Source organism: Taudactylus pleione, unplaced genomic scaffold (genome assembly GCF_031769625.1).
Source record: "Taudactylus pleione unplaced genomic scaffold, aTauple2 ptg000012l, whole genome shotgun sequence".
Taxonomy (NCBI): domain Eukaryota; kingdom Metazoa; phylum Chordata; class Amphibia; order Anura; family Myobatrachidae; genus Taudactylus; species Taudactylus pleione.
In genome coordinates this window covers 17182517-17204132 of record NW_028284415.1, presented here as the reverse complement: position 1 = coordinate 17204132, position 21616 = coordinate 17182517, and the positions used below count along the sequence as shown (strand labels likewise).

Here is a 21616-nt window from a genome sequence, read left to right as displayed (position 1 = left end):
ACAATCATTACTTGAAGTCTCTGGATTTGCTCTCCACATGGTTTGCAGTATGCAGAATTGAATGTTTAAGTGTTAACACGATTGGTGTTTCAAAGTCTTCAGAAGATTGGTTTCAAAGGACGGAGGACAAGGAGAAATCCACTGCTGACAAAGATTCAAAGGAGGCGAAAACAGGCCTGGGCACAGGATCATCGATCCTGGACCATTAAACAATGTCATAAAGTCATTTTTAGTGACAAAAGTCACTTCTGCCCACGTGGCAATTAAGCTCCAGTGTCTAAACATGACTGTGAAGCATCCAGTAAAAGTCATGGTCTGGGGATGCATGTCAACTGCTGATGCTGGACATTTTGAAATTGTGGAAGGAATAATGAAGGCTGCAAATACATCACTCAAGACAAAAATGTGAAAGAAATGTTTCAGTACAAAGATTTGGTCTTTCTAAATTACAATGCATCATGTTCTAGAGCAAAAGTCATGATGAATTATTTCACGATGCATCACATGCGGTTGCTGAATTGGCCTGGACAGCTTAACACAATAGAACATTTTTGGCACAAGGTTGGGTACAAGATTTCAAAGAAGAAGTATACAACAAAAAGGAACTAAATGAAGCTCTTATCACAGCATACATTCAAATCATCTCCAGGGCTCTTTTTGAGAACCCAGTTTTGTCAATGCTGAAAAGCTGTGTGGCTGTGTTGGCCAAATAAATACTAATCACTGTTGAGGTATCTATTCAGCCTTCTAATACATATGCCACAAACATGATTTTTGTATTGATCAAAAGAGGCAATTCTGAGAATATGCATTTCTTTGAAAATTAATTCATGGCTTTTTGTATTATTCTCGCTTTTACATAAAAATAACTATCAATCATATGAAAATAAGAATGTCACCACAGACTAGCAAGATAATTTCCCTAACAATGTTACATTTACACATAGCTCAATGCAAGTTGCCTTAAATTGCTGCTTAAAGTTCAGAAAAACACTTGGGCTACTGATGCAAGACTTTTGGCCATCACTATATCTGCATATATGAATATAGGGCCTGATATAGAGATGGACGGATTTGCAGAGCCGCACACAAGCGGCTGTGCAAATCTGTCCATCTCAGATACAAATGCAGAAGGAGGTGTTAGATGGTCGCGATGGTTGCTCCTTTGGTTAGGCTGCAGGAGCTGAAGTTTCCTACAGCTTGAACGGTGCCTGGTCATGCGAGAGGCCAGGAATCTGCATCTACTGATGCAGGCCCTGGGCTCGTCCCTCCTGGAAAACAGGGCCGGCGCGTCTCCATTTCCAGACACACCCCTGCTCCGCCCCCCCAAATACTGCAGCATAATTGATATGTCCTGCGCAGGCCCCTAATAATCGGAGATGTATGTTCATCCTCGGATGAACGTACATCTCTGAATCAGGCCCATAGTACAGTGGGCCTAATTCAGGCCCGCTCGCGAGTGGTGAGCACTCGCAAGCGGGTCGATGTTGCCCAAGTGTGCATGCGCACGATGGAGGCGGCTCCCTCATGCGCATGTGCGAGACCCGAATAACGATGGACAAGCCGCCGTTATGGGTCTCGCACCAAAGGGGGCGTGCTGTCGATGGTGATTGACAGCACGCCCCCTTTGGTGGGCGTGCCGGGGGCGTGGCTGCCCAGACGGTGGCGTTCCCATGGAACTGTCTGGGGCCCCATCACTAGTGATGTCAGTGGGAGTGCTTTTGGCTCTGATGGAGCCAAAAGCACTCCAGTGCTTGCGGCAGCGAGACCCTACCGCAAGCCCGATGGTCGCGATGGTCTTGACCATCATTTTGGCCACTCGCTATAGCAGTGGGTGGTCACCCACAGCTATGCGAGCGGCCGGGAGGCCGCTCCAAACAGTAGGAGGGAAGGCCGATTCAGAACGAGCGCTCTGTCAGAGCGTCCGGCTCTGAATCAGGGCCTGTGTTTGATATTTATGTGAGTTGTATAACTTGTTTATAATATGAATTTATTTATCCTGTATATTATGTCTAAATAACATTATGGAACGCATATATATTTATTCCATTTTGTATCACATACGCACGTTTTGTGTCTGAGTGTACAGAATTATCCAATTAATTCAAGTTTAGAGAACGTTACTTCCGAGTCATTATAGAACTATACATCCAAGAAGGCGTTAGGGGCCAGCGTTTACAACTGGTCTCTGAGGGCTGTCGGTTACTGTTCTGTGCCACTTTCCAACTGTCTTTTTGCATCATCATAGCATCCCTATTGCTCTGAGATGACATGGGGCCTAATTCAGCAAGGATCACAGGTGCATATACGCACGTAGACGTCCGATTGTTGCATTCTGCGCATGCATCGCAGTGAGCAAACACTCCACTGTGATCGGGACTGTGATCGCAGTGACTACGGAGACCCATTGCAGAGTGATTGACAGGAAGTACCATTTGGGGGAGGTGAATGGGGGCGGCGAAATGCAGGCATGCCAGTGCGTTTGAACGCCATTACAGGGGCGTGCGCAAAATAGCCACTGTGTTGCCATACGCAGCCTGAGCTCTCACTGTGTATCGGAAGGTTAGCAGTTTCTGAGTAAGGTCTGACCTTGTGCAAGTGCGCGGTGCTGCGATGGTACTTGATGTTACCGATGGTTTTGCAGTCTTGCTAAGTATTACGGATGTGTGTAAAGTAAGGTGGGCGTCCTTATGTTGTGCTGCGACTGCATAGCGATCACAGAGGATTAGCATATATTCATTGTGAGACTGCGTGTGTGATCGTAGCGGCGATCGTACTTGCGATCCGTACTGAATCAGGCCCATAGAAAAATGGCAGGCAGTAATGGAGACCCAACCTTGGATCTTTAGTGGAAGTTTCAATTAGCTCGAGGTTCTATCGGATATTATGGCAGGAAAACCCCACTTGTTTTTGCTCAAGTTCCATAGAAATGTGAGCAAAAGTAAGCAGAAATGTGAGCAGCCACATATCAGGTGAAGACAGGACTTTGGGACTGATGCAGAGGTGCATGCAGTACCCGTCACTGCTGCGATCTCGTAGGCAGCGGACTTGAGAAAATGTGCTAATTACTCAGCCACCATCTTGTGCAGAGAGATGCCCACCTCCAGCATCCCACATTCGCCACTCACATACAAAATCGGAAACATTGGTTGCACATCAAACCTCTATTCAAACCTAAACTGTCTCAGACTGTCCGTCTCACCTAAGATGCCGGTGCTTCTCCACCAGCGTACAAATCTGTGAAGGCTAACTAGGGCTTGCCCAGAAAACAGTACCGTCATGCCTGCGTTTTTGTTCGACACTTCCGTTACCCCCTGCCAAACTACCTGTCACTCACTTTGTGAATAAGTCCACACTGCACACATCGCAGCGCGGCTTTGGGGCATGCACAGTACCCAAATGTTGCTCCACTGTGTGGTCAACATTGACACTGTATCCACATCTGAATCTGGCCCTTGACGTTCCACTTGAAATTTTTAACTTAGAAGCAGAATTACCAAAGATTATGAAATTAAGCTAATGAATAACTTGAGGCACCTTTTTTACTTTCTGTAGCCTGGGGAGAGTCTGGAAGCAGCATACATCGACACTGAAACTGAGAGCGTGTTCCTGGAGGAAAGAAATCTCTTCTGTGGATCGTATAACGTTCTCATTCTTACAGGACAGTAAGTCACATAATAGCTATCAAGGAATGGAAGTTCATCTTGTCCCTAACAAGCTAAAATAAACTTATATAATTATCTTTCTCCTGTGCAAAACAATGTTTTTTTTACATGCCTGTGCCATTTATTTTCCCTAGCTCTTATATGCATAGAATGATATAGGGAACACAAAAATGGAGTATAAGCAGAACCAGTGCTGCCATTAGGCAAATAAAGTAGGTTCTCTGGAGAGCTGACATTACAGGGGCACCTAAAACAATGAGGGACATCATGTCACTTGTTTAGTGATTTGCATGCAGTACCCCTGCATTGAGCATCAGCCTACCAGAGGATTTTAAATCAAACATCCTCCTCATTACCTAACATTGGGGAATAAGGGAGATAGTAAATTTGCTTAAATGTATCTGAGCATACACTACAAACTTCCAATTTTGTGCTATGATACTTCTGTCTGCCTCTTCGTGTCAGTGATAGAGTAGAGTGCTGCCCTGAAAACAGCACCACAGTAACAACAACACATCCCCCACCTCTACCTGCCACCACCCCCCCAGGGTGTATGCTAAACTTCCACCAGTCCAGTGTATAAATACCGTATAAGAAAAACCTGACCAACAATGAAACATTTCACATAAAAGCCAATCTGCTATTAAGGTTGGATTTTATATGCTACTGAATTGTTTCTTAATGGTTACAGTTTCATGTTAATCATAGGATATACATTATTTTCCAGTAACATTTGCTAGCTATCACAGATGCCAAATATGTGGGTTGTGACCCTAATTCATATTTAAAAACATTTATTTTTTTTCCAACTGATTGTCAGCTACACAATACTGTCTATTGGGGATCACCAGAATATGGCACACTGTCATTTGGGATCACAGAACAATGGCACACTGATATTTGGGATCCCAGAACAATGGTACACTGATATTTGGGATCCAAGAACAATGGCACACTAATATTTGGGATCACAGAACAATGGCACACTGATATTTGGGATCACAGAAAAAAGGCACACTGATATTTGGGATCCCAGAACAATGGCACACTGATATTTGGGATCCCAGAACAATGGCACACTAATATTTGGGATCCCAGAACAATGGCACACTGATATTTGGGATCCCAGAACAATGGTACACTGATATTTGGGATCCCAGAACAATGACACACTGATATTTGGGATCCCAGAACAATGGCACACTGATATTTGGGATCCCAGAACAATGGCACACTGATATTTGGGATCACTGAACAATGGCACACTTCAATTGAATAGCTCCAGAAACTTTATCCTGAAGTAGAGATTGAGTGACACAACCTGTGGGTAATTGAATCTGCAATAACAATTGTAGGTAGACACTCAGGATGAGTAAGTATGGGAAATAACAGAAATGTGAGGAGACTGTAGATGTGTATTATGCCAGAACTCTCTGGAAGTGACATCACTGGCACTGTTGGGAGGGGTCAGAGTTCACATCAACTGTCATTAAATGGCAATTAGATAGCATCATTTTTATCAGTAGTTTTTTTTATTATATGTAAATACATATACATTTCTAGAGACAATCTTTGCTGTAGTGTGAACACAACCATTTCCATCCTGGATTTTGCACCAGCAAAAGACCTGTTGGACACATAATTGCTACTAATAAAGATGGTACTAAACTTCCCTCATTTTTGTAATGCAAGTCATACATGAGCTAAATGGAGCAGTATTCAGGAGAAAAAAACAGAAATGTTTATTTAAATGTACTGTAAGATATGTAATAAAGTGGTAATTTGATGGTCTGACATTTTTCTAGGCACATTTCTAGTTTGCAGTGGTGTCTCATGAGAGCAGATGGTAGGTTTACACCTGGATTTTACACTGAGTGAACCACCCACATGCACTAGTGCAGGCCTGGCTAACCTGCGGTTCTCCAGCTGTTGAGAAACTACAAGTCCCAGCATGCCCTGCTAGTTTTGCTATTAGGGAATGCTAAAACTGTTGCAAGGCATGCCGGAACTTGTAATTTCACAACAGCTGGAGAGCCACAGGTTGGCCAGGCCTGCACTAGTGGAAAGCCATCTCGCTCTGCAGTGCATCAAGTGTGTTATATAAATTTCTTACTCTGTGTTTAGGCAACACGCACGGGATGTAGGCATCCCCATGGTATTAGGGTTAAGCAACGGGGGGGGCGAAAGTTGTTAGGGTTAGGCTGCAGGGGGGCTGAGGATTAGGCTGCAGGAGGGTTACCGTTAGGGTTAGCATACATACTTTCAAGGTGTCGGAATTCTGACTGTTGGGATGCCGCTATCAGTACTCTGACCGCCGACATTCCGACCGCCGGGATCCTGTAACCAACCCACAAGAACAGTTTAATTGCAAAACACATTTACAAATATAATTTGTCAATTTATTGTCATAAAGGACTAACCATTATTTTCACCTCTAGAGAAGATCCTCATAGAGTAATCCACTTTGATGGGGGCAGATTGGTTGCTGTTGGTTCTACAGACCGTAAAGTGAAGCTATTTGATATGGCAGAGATGGCCCAAATCCCACCCATTATTCAAGGACATGCCGGGAGCATCCGAGTGGTACATTTGTGTGAGGAGAGGGGCTTCGTGTTCAGCGGGGGGTTTGATCTAAGTATCAGGTACAATTAATAAGTAATTCACCACCTCTATAAACGTGCACAGAGGTAGACATCCTGTGGTGCTCCTGCTGTTGAAATATAATTGCATGCTGGAACTTGTAGTGGAGAGTTGAGAGTTGTCTAAGGCTATTCTTAGCTTTAAATATTGCTATACACCTATTATCAGGGGATTGCACTCATACAGTCTAATTATCTAATGCACATACAAGAATAGTTTTAATTTTTATGTACAGTGGCAAAAAAAAAATGTGAACCCTTTGGTATTACCTAGAATTCTGCATAAATGAAATAAATAAATCGGTCAAACAGTAAAATGTTATCTATAGGTGGGTACACACTAAACGATGTGCAAACGTTGTGATGTCGTGAACAATTTCCCTTGAACTCTCCCCGGCACTCCAGGACACGATATGGACCAAAAACAGAAAATGTGACATACAATATATTGTGCACGATCTAACCATTTGCAATTGTGCGCGATATATGGGCTGTCAGAGACACAGATGCATGCACGGATCAATGAGATCCATGCAAGCATCTGTGTAAAAATAAATAAATAAAAGGTGTAAAAAAGAAAAAATGTGCCCCCCCCCCTTAGAGCACAACCAGCCCCGGGCTCTTGAGACCCAGTGCTGGTTGCGAAAATACAGAGGACAAAATACGTATGGGTCCCCTGTCTTTAGCAAAACCAGCACTGGGCTCAGCTGTGCCAGCCTCGTTTATGGAAATACAGGGGACAAAAAGAGTGGAGGGGGCCTGTATTATCCATAACCAGCACCAGACTCTTTATAACAGGGGGTAATGCCACAGCCAGGAACCCTTTCACCAGGTCCCCCCAGCCAAAGCATTACCCCTGACCGCTAGTCAGCCCCCCAATAAAGGGGTCCCACTCTCCAGGGCACCCCTGGCCTGGGCTGATAGCCCTGGATTATCCCTGGCACCCTTGGGAGGTGGGTGACTGGGGTGATAGTGTAAAAGTGTAATGTAAACTACAGGTCCCAGCAAGTCTCCCCCGCATGCTGGTACATGTAGAACCACAAGTACCAGCATTCGGGGCCCACTGGTACCTGTAGTTCACCTGCATATATTAAAATAAAGACACTACACACACTGTGATAGTACACTTTTATTAAAACATACAGGCACATTCACAACCACACTCACTATCACACATACCCACCTACCTATTCACGTCCACTTGTCCAAGTAGAAATCGACAAATACCTGTAAAGAAAAAAAATCCATACCTCTTCCTAAGCCTGGATCATGTCCTCTTCATTCCAAAGTAGGCATCCACGGACCAACAAACAAGTACTGTCCTCTAAGGACAGTACTACCTGAAGGTCCGCTCAGCTGCGGGATTTCACTATAGAAATCCCGGTGCTGAGTGCTCATTGGCTGAGAGAGGCGAGCCTTCCGCCGCCCAGCCAATGAGTGGTTCCCACCATTGAAGCCAATGGTGAGAACCGCTAAGATAACCTTAGCGTTATTTATTTTAATTTTTTTTCACCTTTTAATAATTTTTTATACAGATGCATGCACGGATCTCACTGATCCGTCCATTCATCTGTGTCAAGTAATGACGTCGGCATTGTATGCGGCTCAGAACAACATATCTATCAGGCATAAACACTGAACGATATGCCACAGATCGTGTACGAGATTGCCATATCTTGCCTGCTGTAGGCAAGATCTGAAGATATGACGGACAACCCACGGGTACGCGAATCGGCATCGTTATGGTTAGTGGACACTCACGATTTACATATATTATGCAAGAGTTTTATTTCCGATGCGTCAAAATAGGGCAAAATATCTTCTAGTGTGTATGCACCTTAAGTCACAACAATAGATAAATACAGTGTGCTTAAACTAATACACAAATTACAGTACTGTTGTTGTCCATATTGAATACATCTTTTTAACATTCAGAGTATAGATTGGAAAAAGTATGTGAACCCCTAGACTAATGATTTCTACAACAAAAAAATAGGCTAATTGGTGTCTGGAATTAGCTAATCACAGGAAGCATTACCTGATGTGAATCTTGCCTCAAAGAAATAAGATATCAGAAAATGTACAGTAAGATTGAGTTATTTACTTGCATAAAGCTGGAAAGGGTTACAAATGTATCTCTAATAGCCTTGATGTTTATTAGTCCATGGTAACACAAATTTATAAGTGGAGATGAAACCAAAGTTGTTTGAACGGAACACAAAACATTTTATGTGAATAAAATATGTTCACCAGCATCACAGCCTCTTTTAACCAGGGCCGGCAACAAAAATCATGGGGTACGGTATACCCATTTTTTTATGGGCTCCCTGGCAAGTACAGGCCAGTTGTTTGACAGTCTTCTTTACGTATACAGTGCATCCGGAAAGTATTCACAGCGCGTCAGTTTTTCCACATTTTGTTATGTTAGAGCCTAATTCCAAAATGGAATAAATTCATTTTTCTCCTCAAAATTCTACAAACAATACCCCATAATGACAACGTGTAAAAAGTTTTTTTGAGATTTTTGCAAATTTAATAAAGAAAAAAAACCTAAGAAATCACATGTACATAAGTATTCACAGCCGTTGCCATGAAGCTCAAAATTGAGCTCAGGTGCATCCTGTTTCCTAGTCAGGCAGGTGACCAAGAACCCGATGGTTACTCTGTCAGAGCTTAAGCATTCCTCTGTGGAGAGAGGAGAACCTTACAGAAGGACAACCATCTCTGCAGCAATCCACCAATCAGGCCTGTATGGTAGAGTGGCCAGACGGAAGCCACTCCTTAGCAAAAAGTGATGGGCTGTGAATACTTTCCGGATACACTGTATGTGGTTTCTGTGCAATGGGGAACCTCTGTCCCTCCAGCCCCACAGTGGTTCTCCAGCCCATACACTTACCTTCTTTTGGCAGCCTGCTGCGGCTCTTCTGCTCTGTTTCAGAGGTCCGGCACTGTGTGACGTCATGACATCACGAGTGCTGCGCCACAATAAACAAAAAAACCTATGCTGGTGCAGTAAAGCAACTACAGCAGCTTCCCAGATGGATCCCATTGCCTGTGCCCTGCTGATCGCTGCAGGAGAGCAGGCAATGGTTAGAAATAGTTAATCTGTGGGGCTCTGGGGCCGCCTAAAACCTAGGGGCCTGGTTCAGCTGGTCCCCAGGTCTCCCCATTACCGGGCCTGCATCTAAATGTAAAAATAAATTTTGCAGGACAATGTCAGTGTCAAACGTAGGATTCACTGGCAGAGGGTGGAGGGATGGTGTGTGTGTGCACACTATGTAGACAAAAGTTATTGGACACCTCTGCGCAAGCGGTATGCATACCATTGCACACAAATTCCAAATGGCCACTAATAAAGAACACCTGCAGTTCTACGGAAACAGTTAATGTTTTTTATCAGGATGACAATGCCATCTGTCATGTTTTCAGGGTGAAACTGGACTGGTATACAGAAAATTTGTTAACCCGGATTGACTGGCCAGCTCAGAGTCCAGATCTTAACCCCACTGAGAACCTCTGGGACGAATTATAGTGAATGGTGCGTTCTAGGCCAACTCGACCTTCACTGCACATGGTGGTCCTACAAATTACTGACGTCAATAAAATCCCGTTGATCTATTTGCTGTCCAATCACTTTTGTCTACATGCAAATACATGTCTACAGTGTATATAAAACTCCCCAATTCCTGGTCGGGCGATCTCCCTAGCCTATTTTCTATGTTTTACTCTGTGAGTAGCGTGCCGTTGTGGTTGTTTTTGGCGATGTTGTGTGTTGTTAAATTGGACCCTACAATAAAAAATCACTCTGACTGTTAAGTATGGCGTGTTATTTGATTCTTGAATGTGAACAGGTGTACGGTGATATGGGAAAGCGGTGTTCAATAATGGACAAAGAAACGTGCATGACGAAAATCGATTGGGAGGTCTATCACTTGTCACAGTTTTGGGTAAAAGGTTTTCAATCATCCACCCTATAAAGCAGACCTTGCTCCAAGCGATTTTCACCTTTTCACTAAGCTCAAAGAGTTCCTGGAAAACATTTTGGACGTGATGAGGAGTTGAAGCTTGCCGTCAGCAACCGGTTCAAAGGACTGGAGGTAGCCGAGTACCAACAAGGGGATTCTAAAGCTTGTGTACAGTGTGTATTTACGCAGTTGAGCGATTATCGTCTGACTGCGCATGCGTCTTAGCTGCACAAGCGGAAATTTAATTGTGATCAAGTGTGACTACAGTTGTGATGATTTATGTGATTGACAGGCAGAGGCTGTTTAGTGGGAAGTAACAGGGAGTGGCGGCAAAAACACAGGTGTTTTGTGACCGTTTTCAGAGTGCAAATCTGCCTACATCTGTGATCTCATATGCAGAAAATATACGCCAATGTCTCAGTTCCCGCACCCATTCAGCGCGACTATAGGATTACTCAGCTAATCGATTATCAAAGGATCTACGACCACTGCTGTCTGTTTGTACGCACTTGTTTGGATCAATAAAACTGCTGGTGGGCATCTTAATACATTTCCTGCATGCCATAGTATATCTTTCGCACAGCAGCTGTATACGGGATCGCAGCTGCGATTGCATTAGCATACATTTCTGAATCAGTAAACGGTCTTTACTTTCTGGATTACCCTTGTATATACAGTGTAAATAGCACATACATGAAATTACATAGGATAATCACATACATACACACACGTCTACTAACTTGGGAGCCTGAGGTAAAATGCTAGGTCGTCGTCGATGGGGGCCGGGCCTGCACTTATGCCCCACCCTACTACATAATGCTGCAATTTGCATGACTACAGGGGGGGGACCAAAATTAGGTGATTTTTTTTAATTTGTGTCACAGTGGCTCCGCCCTCTCCCCACTGGCAAGGGGACAGGGCTCTGATTGCAGGCTACAGGACCAATGACACCCAAGAAAGCATTGGGTTCATTAGGAGAGCTTTCTGCATAGCCACCACGGAATGTAAAGCTGGCTGTCCGCCAATTGAAGCAGAGGTTGTGTGATGTAACAGGATGACACAAATAAAACACAGTACATCAACTACTGAATGGCTTCAACATAAGACAATTCACCTTCTGCAGTGGACCCGTCAGAGTCCTGACCTCAACCCGATTGAGATGCTGTGGCATAACCTGAAACCGTTTTGTAAAGAGCAATGGTCTGAGTCGCAGATACACTAAACATTTTGTTAAGGTTATTGCTGCCAAAGGAGGTTCAACCAGTTATTAAATCCAAGACTTCACATCCTTTTTTCCAACATGCACTGTGAATGTTTACACGGTGAGTTCATTAAAGAACGCCGACTCGCCCCACGTTTTCTGGAATGCTCCACATTGCTGCCCCCAAATGCCAGCTGGATATCAATCATGCTGCAGCTTTTGGGGCACTGCAACCGTTGTTGCAGGACCAGATCAGCACATACGCAGTGCGGTCCTGCACATTTACAGATCATTAAACATCGGAGATTTGTGTTAATATCAGATTTTCATAAATATTTGAATCAGGCCCTGAGTTGTGTATACTGAGGGAAAATCTATGTAGACTTTTCCCATTGTAATGGGAATGTGCACTACAGCATACATTGCAGCTAATAGTGCAGCTTGTTTATTGGTTTAAAACAATTACTCCGCTTTTAAGTAACATGACACCACTTAGCGTGCAACTTCTATATACAATAAAGAGAGCTGTTCTGATATAGATATGGGCTTAGAACTCCTGGGTGACTAATAATAGCTATATATTTTCCAGTAGGTAGTGCATTATGTAATACACTAATGTCTTACAGGCAGTGGAACCTTCACACTGGGATCTGCCTCAGAATCTTTCATGGACATATGAAGACCATAACATGCCTGGATGTGGAGGAGGATTTGCTGGTTTCTGGAGCAAGAGATGGACATATAAAAGGTCAGCCAGAAGCTAGAGGTTCGAACAATATTGAGTATAAGAGGATTAGGTGACATTGGACTTGATTTAGTGGCGAAACTGCGTCTTTTTACGCAACTGCATCTACATCTTTATGCAATTCTCAGCCTACTGAGACACCCACTGGCAGCTGCGGTATTCCAACTCTGCACATACTAAGACGCACCATCGTTGCATCATCGGTCGCAACATGAAAGATTGCACATACCCTATGGCAGGTGCAATTTCGCCATCTAACATCTGTGTTTCTCTTGATGACAGTGTGGAATGTAACTACTGGAAAATGCCTGCGGACATTTAAACACAAAGACGCTGTTCTGGCTGTTAAAATAAAGGAGAAGTTAGTATTGAGCGGCTGTGAGAAAGGTCTTGTCAAAGTCTGGCACCTAGAAGCTGCAGCTGTAATCAAGGTAACCGATTAATAAGTCATTTTGCTTTACATGTGTAGAGCCTACTAGGCACATTTGTTTTTTGAGTAATATGACAAATGTAGTATAAGTTTGTAGGACCCAATTATAAGTATTGGGCAAGTGTAGTACAGTAAGTGCTTTCTTGCCACTGGCAAAATCTACCTAATTAGAACAGCGGCTCCTTGTGTTCATTTCTGACTAGTGCAGTCTATGTTCTGGAGAATATGATGGTGCTATAGAAGTAAAATAATAACAATAATTTAGGGAATCTAGAACAGCGCTTCTGAAACTGTCGCAACGCCTTTGTGTGTTGTGAGAAGACCCTGGTGTGTCACGCACAATGACAGTCAGGTGACAAAATAAAAATGTCTGGGTCCCGCAGGACGTACCTCAGCCAATTAGAAGAGCAGAAGCAGGAAAGTGTGCTTTCCCGCTCTACCGCCCTGCTCCATGATGTGGTCTGGACAATCAACAGAGTAAGGGGAGGAAAGTGTGCTTTCCCGCTCTACCCCCCTGCTTCATGATGCACTCTGGCCAATCAGGAGAGCGAGGGCAAGAGAGTGTGCGTTCCCACTCTCCCCCTGCTCCATGACGTGGTCTGGCCAATCATCAGAGCAAGGGGAATAGAGTGTGCTTTTCCGCTCTACCTCCCTGCTCCATGACGCGCTCTGGTCAATCATCAGAGCAAGGTGAATAGAGTGTGCTTTTCCGCTCTACCTCCCTGCTCCATGACGCGCTCTGGTCAATCATCAGAGCAAGGGGAATAGAGGGGGTCATTCAGACCCGCTCGCGAACGCAGGACGCTCGCAAGCGGGTCGATGTTCCCCCACTGCGCATGCGCACGACGGAGACCCGGCGAGCGACGGGCTCTCCATCGCTCCGGGTCTCGCACCAAAGGGGGCGTGCTGTCGATGTTGATTGACAACACGCCCCCTTTTGGTGGGCGTGCCGGGGGCGTGCCTGCCAGACGGAGGCGTTCCCATGGGAACACCTACCGTCTGAAGCCGGCCCCACTGACATCACTAGTGTCAGCGGGAGTGATTTTGGCTCCGATAGAGCCAAAATCAATACAGGACTTGCGGCAGCGAGACCCTACCGCAGGGTCTCCGTCACAAGCCCGATGGTCAAGACCATCGCGACCATCATGGACGCTCGCATATGCTGTGGGTGGTCACCCACAGCTATGCGTGCGGCCAGGAGGCCGCTCCATTTTCATGGAGGAGGGCACTGATTCAGAGCGAGCACTCTGGTCAGAGCGTTCGGCTCTGAATCAGGCCCAGAGTGTGCTTTTCCGCTCTACCTCCCTGCTCCATGATGCGCTCTGGTCAATCAGGGGAGCAAGGGGAAGAGAGTGTGCTTTCCCAGAATTCAGCTCTGGGTCTTCTAATTGCTAGATATATTCAGTAACTATCTAGCTGAAAATCTCTGTGAAAAGCAAGTACGTGTGAAATAATAATCATCTGACAGTCCTGTTTAAATATATTTTTTTACAGTAGTTTTCACTACTTTTGTGTTCATTTTAAGCATCTAAATGTCGTTTCTGCAAAAGTTTTATACTTGGAAATATATTCATGCTTTGCAATCTTTTCAAATTAGACATTAACAGGTCACCAGGGAGCAATAAAGTGCCTTTCCTTTGACCAGTGGCACCTGGTGTCTGGCAGTGCGGATGGGTATGCCATTGCCTGGAGCATGATGGGAACCTTTCACAAGAGTTTAATGAGCTTCAGGCATCCAAAGTAAGGCAGTAAAATACAATTGTTTAAAGAAAAGACAAAGCCCTCCCATTTATTGTGTTAAATTAAAGATATTTTTTTTTACACAAAATAGAGTTTTGCCCTTATTGAGTTATTCTGTATTACACCATAAAGACTAATGAAAAGTGTAAAAGGACACCAATGGCAATCCCTTTAAGATATTATCCAAACTGACACATTGGTAAAAGCAACTGATTACAATTATATATGACATTTGTTATCATTGTTATTGCCTATTAAGTATGCAGCACAGTTGCAGAAAATTATTTTTAATACAAGAAAACCTGATCACGTATGCGCTGAGACTTTTCAGTAAAGGTCATTTTACATGGCCATAAAGTAATCAAACAATAACAGCTCAACAAAATAATGACAGCTCACAACATTTAAAAGACGTTGCTTTCAAATTAAGTTATGTTTGTTTCATTAGATTTCAAGTTAAGCATGTTATGTTTATGACATACATTTTTTGTTTACTGAAGAATCAAGAACGTCCTCTGTGGTCTAATGGGGGGTATCCACTTAGCGATTTAGCCAAGCGATTGCACGATAACGACATCGTTATCGTGCAATCGCTTGCAAATCGCGCATGCATCGTGCATGCATCTGGCATGTTTTGGTCAGAAGCGACCAGCGATGCACGTGCCCGCTGGTCGCTTCTGACATCCGACATCGCCCGTACATGCAGGTCAACCTGACGATCTCGTCAGGTTCAGCATGTGCGGGGATGAGGGATGTGCCGGGACTGAACGAGTGAACGTTCAGTCTAGGCACATCACTAGCTATACAAACGACAGTACGATTGCAATGTCGTAATCGTGCTGTCGTTGGTATATCTACAAGTGGATACCCCCTTTAGAAGTTAGAATATGTATGTGGTATAGAAAGTGAGTGCTGTGAAAGTGGAAACTGATTTTAGAGGCCTATTATTGTTTCAGGGAGGTGATGTGTTTGGAACTGCTCTTCCTCAGAGTCGTTACCGGTTGTGCTGATGGCAAAATCCGTGTATTTAATCTCCTCAATGGAGACTGCCTACGGGTAATGAGAGCCAACAGCAGAGCAGATCCGGTAGCTGCACTGTGCATTCGAAACAACAGGTACAATATAGGAGTTGCATAAATGGCATTTTAAAAATAAGTTTAAGACAAACATATATAATGTTTCAGTGTATCGTCCCTTTAAAACAAACCTTGTCTCCATGTATTCCCAGGATGGTGATCAATGCTCTGACAAGCATCATGATCTTCCAGTTTGAGGAGGTTTTGTGGGATTACTCACAGAAGTCAGAACGAATAAATGCGCTAAAAGAAAAAGAGAGGTTTAAATCAGCCCCCATAAAGATTCGACCATATAGTTATGTGCGGGCACAGAGAATGAAACGCGTTGGTTCCAGCAATAGGAAGATTTACCAACTGGAAGAAGAGGAAGATTTGGATGCTGAGGGACGGCTGTCCCATCATGCTCGCAGTCTGTCTGCAAGAAGCATGAAGAGAGCACGTGGTATCGTATTGTTTTACCTTTCTAGGTCTACACAAAAAGCTCTAAATATAAGCATGAATCAATGTAAAAATAGGAATTTGTGTATTTCTAGAACGGCAAACCAACATAGATCAGAGTAGCAGGATTTTTTCAACAGCATGAGATACAAGTCTGCTGAATTTTAGCTGCCATATTTGTAGTGTATTTCTTTAGATAGGTACATTCTATAAGTGAACTTGGTATAAATTTTATCTCATGGACAAAACTAACCGAGAGAGCTGTTAGGAGCCCAAAGACTGTGCGTTTCCAGTTGGAAATGTCTAGCATTCATAAGAGCTCAGCCATTTCCTAAGTGACGGGAGACACTCCTGCCTCTTCACAAAAGAACAATTCAGCTCTGAAAAACCTTGCAAGTAGAGTTGTCAGCTTCTTATCACTCTCATGTGACAAAGGAGGAACTTGTCCCTTTCACTTCACTTAAAGCTGCAACCTTAAATGTTTTGATAATATGAACAAAATCCCCATGCTTTTATTTGCTAGTTACACACAGATTTGCAGTTGTAGTGATAGCGCCGATAACAAAAGTCTTTCTTTTCTAGCTGGAACATCGCAGTGTTCTAGTACTCACATGTCTACAGTATTGTATTCCATTGCAGTGGAAAAGTGGATAAATATGCCACATTAATGTAATGCTTGCTGTACATATTAACAAAACTGACCATGTCATCGCCAGTGGCATATTAAATTGGTGGTTGAAGGTAGTTTCCATGTGTGTATGTGTGAAGCAGCATCACTGAAGTACCGGTTACATTGCATAGTGCGGGTAGTTTAAAAGGGGTTTAGAATACGGGCATAGACAGTATACGCCAGGTGAAGGGCTACCACTGAATGCTGTATAGTGTTTCAGGGAGTACTGATATACACATGTGGATATCCAAAACAACTGCACATCCTGATTATCATCTGACTGGGGATTTTTAGATGTCCATTAGAATTTATGAAAATTTTGATTAGACAGTGACTGCCAAACTTACTGATTTGGCCATATGTGAATGCTCAAAATGCATATAGAAGAAAATAACTTTAATTATATGGGGTTTTGCAGTTAAATAGATGAAAGATTGCAAATTTAGAGTAAAAAGAAGTAACCATATAAATATAACCATGCCATCAAAATTCTCATAAAAATAGATAAATAGCAATAACTTTAGCAAAGTATTTCTCAGACACAGAGGAAACTAAATAGTAATATAGTCATTGGTCATATGAAAGAGGTATTTCGAAATTAACACTGTTTCAGTGTAATGTCTACTAAATGCCATTCCATCATACAAAACCTTTGCATTTGAGACACCTACAGATTCCTGTACATTATTCATTCTGGACTAACATTAATCTGTTCTCTATCTGCAGACCTACACCTGGAGTCATTAAAACCAGCAACCTGGCCTGAGTTAAGGAATTGCCGCAGAAGTTATGCATACATCGATTTGCAGCGAGAGTTCTACAAGAAGTCTCCTTTGGCCTGCAGACCTCAAACAGCAGGACGAAGCAGCCTAGAGGCTTTAAGCCATGCAAGTTCAGCTCCTATGATGAAGGAAAAGGATGATTCTGGTACCTAAAACTTAACCTTTAATCCATCAGTGACATGAAGGTGTTACTGGTAATATATACCATAGATCACTACTAAGTAGTTTAAGTATTTGTGTTGGAATTGGTAAAGAGACTGGCAGTAGAAGGGAAATATAGCCATGGCTGACTAAAACCAGAACCCAAAAGAAAAACAAAATTATATTAAAAAGCAATATGAATTATATTTGCTATGTTTATATTGTAGATGGAGAATCAGGCTATGAGTCTCCAGGACTTATATCTGCTCTCTCCATATAATATGAATTATATTTGCTATGTTTATATTGTAGATGGAGAATCAGGCTATGGATCTCCAGGACGTAAATCTGCTCTCTCTATAAGTGAGAATGCAACCCTTCAACGCATAAAACATCGTGGGCCTCACTTGCTGATGAGTCCTAATCAAATTCTCCTAAAAGTTAGTACCATACAGAATTTACAGAAGACAGATATAATTGGATCGAATTTGGAGTACAACTCAAGGATCAGGGATGCCTGGGGAGCTCCACTGTCCTGCAGAGAACAGAAGACAACAGTTCCACAGTCTCACTCAACAGAAAGTCAAAGTGTTGATCCTTCAACTTTTCTGCAGTATCTACAGTCTTCTGCTGTCCCTGCAGAGATGAGGACACTCATGACATCATTCGAAATTAGAAAGCTGGGTCTAAAAATGAAAGAGTCCTTGCACGGCCTAGAGATTCAATCCACCATTCCTTCGCCTTCTATTGTGCGCCCACAGACAAGTTGCAGTTATAGGAAGAAGGGAAGGAGCAATGCTGTGAACGGGAGATCAGCTTCTGCAGTTGAAGTTGGTGTGAAGCAAATAGGATTATACAGGAGTTGTGAGTCTGTGCAACCGTTGAGGATGATAATGGGGAAAATGAATGAAAAAAATATCCCAAAACGAAAAATACCTGAGCAAGTTGTTGCTGCAGACCCATATAGAGAGAGAAGTAGCTTCCAACTGCTAACCATAAACCAACTAAAGGATTTTCAAGCTGAAAAGATGTTACAGCAGAAAGAAGTAGATGCTCATGTGCAAGCTACAAGGAACAAAGAAAGCAAAAAGGCATGGCTGATGAAAATGAAAGGGAAAAACATAGATCATTTTACCAAAGCAGGAAAGATAGCTGCACCTGAGTTTGGACCAGATGTCTTTCTATGATAATGCTGTTGGCAGTAAATTAAGGGACTGATTTACTACCAATCGCAATTGCGAATGCAATAGCAATAATGCAAGCAGTTCAATTGCGATAGTATGCTAATCCATTGCGATCGCATAACATAAGGACGCCCACTTTACCTTACACACATTCGTATTGTTTAGCAAGACTACAACACCATCGGTACAATCGAGTACCATTGCAGCCTCACGCACACATGCACAAGCTCTGACCTTATTCAGAAATTGCTAACTTCATCGCACGCTATGAGTCCTCAGGCTACGTAGGGCATTGCAGTGGCTAATTTATGCACACCACTGCAATGGCGTTCAAACGCACTGGCACGTCTGTGTTTCGCCAACCACTCCCCGTCACCACCCACAAACGGCATCTCCTGTCAATCACTCTGCGATGGGTCTATGTGGTCACTGCGCTCACAGTCCCGTTCACAGTGGCCGGTTCACACATGCGCAGTACGCAACAATTGTGTGCGTAATTGCAGTTGTGATCGGTAGTGAATCGGGCCCTAATTTCACTATAACACTTTTGCAAGCAAAATGGATAATATTATTGTGGATCAATCAATTCTAAGTATCTTTCTTTAAATTTCTACCCTTAAGAAAACTGAGGGGGTTAGGAACCATGCTTGCCTACTGTTCCGGAATGTCCAAGACTCCTGAATTACATGAAACTCTCCTGGACTCCAGAGAGTAAAACAGTCTCCCGGATCCTGTTTAAGGCGAGGGGCATTTTAGTATATTTTATCCAAGCCCAGTAACACTACTATAAAGAAAAAAAAATGTGATTTCTTTTTATAGGAAGAAATGATCAATCTAAATTCAATGCAATGATGTGTAAGTTTATGTAAGATCAGGAAGTTACTTTTTAATGTGAATAAAACTATGTTGGATTTTTTGTTTTTCAATCTGTTCAGTTTAAGACTGTATGTGTGCGGTGTATGGAAACTTCTAATTACAATATGATCACATGAGCAAATAGTATCTTGCTGGATACTAAAAGGGTATGGACACCCATGCTGCATGGCTACATTTAGTGCGATTGCATGGTGGGCTTGGCAGCAGTTGGATGTGCTTGGGAAAAGACTGCAAAGATTGGCTGCGGACATACAAGGATTTTCAATTAAATAGTGAGGAAGATCCTATAATCCAAAATACTGCCCCTCCTGTACAGTGACACTTCATAATTATTATATTTTATTTTTAAGGAGCCACAAAGTGTCTTTCTTTACAAGGAATATACGTAGTAAAGGTGCATACACACGTAACAATTTTTCAAATGATTTGTCGATAACGATATCGTTAAATCGTTCAAAAAAATTGTTCAGTTTATGAGTTATAACGATGAACGATAATCACAAATGTGCACTCCCGTTTGTAGTTATAGTTCACTGTCCATTTCACACTGTCCAACATGACGATTTTCATTAAGGGAAGGAACGTTATTCATTCATCGTTCAAAAAATCGTTCATTACACTTCAAAAAATCGTTCACTTTTTCAAGGAAAATCTGACAGAAAATCGTTGGTTACAAAATCGTTACGTGTATATGCACCTTGAGAGTGTAACATTACACATCATAGGTACAGTATAATGTAAACTGAAATATCTTTCACAAGGAATAACGCACAACAATAAAATGACAGGCTAGGTAGGAAGAGGACACAGGATAGAGCAACTCACTGTGTCTTGGTGGTAAGTCACAGGGAAGGGAAGGCAGCTGATCATTTGATGAGCCTGTACCCAACACAAGGGTGAGCATACAGTATCAGAGTGGCTGATGGAAGTGTATAAAATTTGAGACGGTCCCCATAGCAATTAATCAAATTCTAGCTGCAGTACATTCTATAAAATGATAGGAATAAGCTGATTAACTTCTCCACTTGTCCATTCTTTAGAAGGTTTGACTCATCCCCTCCTTGGAGACAAAAGACAAGGGTAGTGCTAAGGAAGAAAAAGTCTAAAGCTGGTCACACACTAGACCAACTTTCATCCAACCAACCAACTAGTTGATTGGTTGGAATGAAAATCTGGTAACGTATGGGAGTAAATGATGATCAGCAATTTGTTCCTAAATGCCAGAAAACAGATGAAAATGGTCGTCAGATAAGTTTGTTAAATGTTTTATCTAAACAATTTGTTCAAACAAAAGTTTTTGGCCATTTTCCGGTGTTTGGGAGCAAATTGCTGATTGTCATTTGCTTTCATACCTTACCAGGTTTTCATTCCAACCAATCAACTAGTTGGATGGTTGGATGTAAGTTGGTGTAGTGTGTGGCCAGCTTTAGAGCTTAACACTAAGGGTAGGAGTAAACAGTCAGAGAGTAATCTGGAAGGAAGAGTCTTGGGCGGAAAGGTAAGTGGCAATTTAGGATGAGGCCTGGTACGCTGTAATGAAGAGTTGTGTTTTGAGTGCACGTCTGAAGCTGGGAAGACTGGTAGTGAATGCTGGAGGCAGAGGATGGAGTAGGTGAAATCTCGGAGACAGGTGTGAGAAGAGGATAGCAGGGTGGAGATGAAGCCGTGATCAGTGGAAGAGTGGAGAGGGTGTGGCCAGAAATTGAGGTAGAAGTGATTCAGGTTTGAACTGGATTCTGAGGGGGATATCAAGCCAGTGAAGCTGATTGCAAAGGGTGGAGGCCATGATAAGTGGAAGCGGGATGAAGGAAAGGGATGAGTCAAGAATGACTTGAGGAATGACATAAAGAGAGACGTTGTCAACAAAAAGCAATAGGGGGCTGGAAGGGGAGAAACAATTAGTTCAGTTTTGCCCATGTGTAATTTGAGAAAGCACTAGGATGTCCAGGATGAGGTGGGATAGAGCAGGAAGACAAATGAGAGAGGATGGAGGGACAGAGGTGAGAGGAGGAAAGGTTTATCTGTGTTTCATCAGCAGTAAGGTGGTAAATGACATCAAAGGTT

The 21616-nt window shown here is 42.9% G+C and overlaps 1 protein-coding gene across 2 annotated transcripts in view; it reads left to right on the top strand.

Moving 5' to 3' along the window:
- LOC148542495 (F-box and WD repeat domain containing protein 10B-like) overlaps positions 1–19546 on the top strand; it is a 32727-nt gene extending 13181 nt beyond the window's left edge. Inside the window, exons 5-13 of one of the 2 annotated variants that reach the window (XM_088468459.1) lie at positions 3556–3665; positions 6104–6307; positions 12097–12218; positions 12498–12646; positions 14243–14385; positions 15342–15500; positions 15614–15903; positions 17296–17496; positions 17805–19546. In XM_088468459.1, the coding sequence (XP_088324585.1) occupies positions 3556–3665; positions 6104–6307; positions 12097–12218; positions 12498–12646; positions 14243–14385; positions 15342–15500; positions 15614–15903; positions 17296–17496; positions 17805–18679 (2253 nt within the window). In that variant the 3' untranslated portion in view covers positions 18680–19546. The remainder of the gene's footprint in view (positions 1–3555; positions 3666–6103; positions 6308–12096; positions 12219–12497; positions 12647–14242; positions 14386–15341; positions 15501–15613; positions 15904–17295; positions 17497–17804) is intronic. The other variant, XM_088468460.1, reaches the window with a different exon arrangement.
- The last annotated feature ends 2070 nt before the right edge of the window (positions 19547–21616 follow it).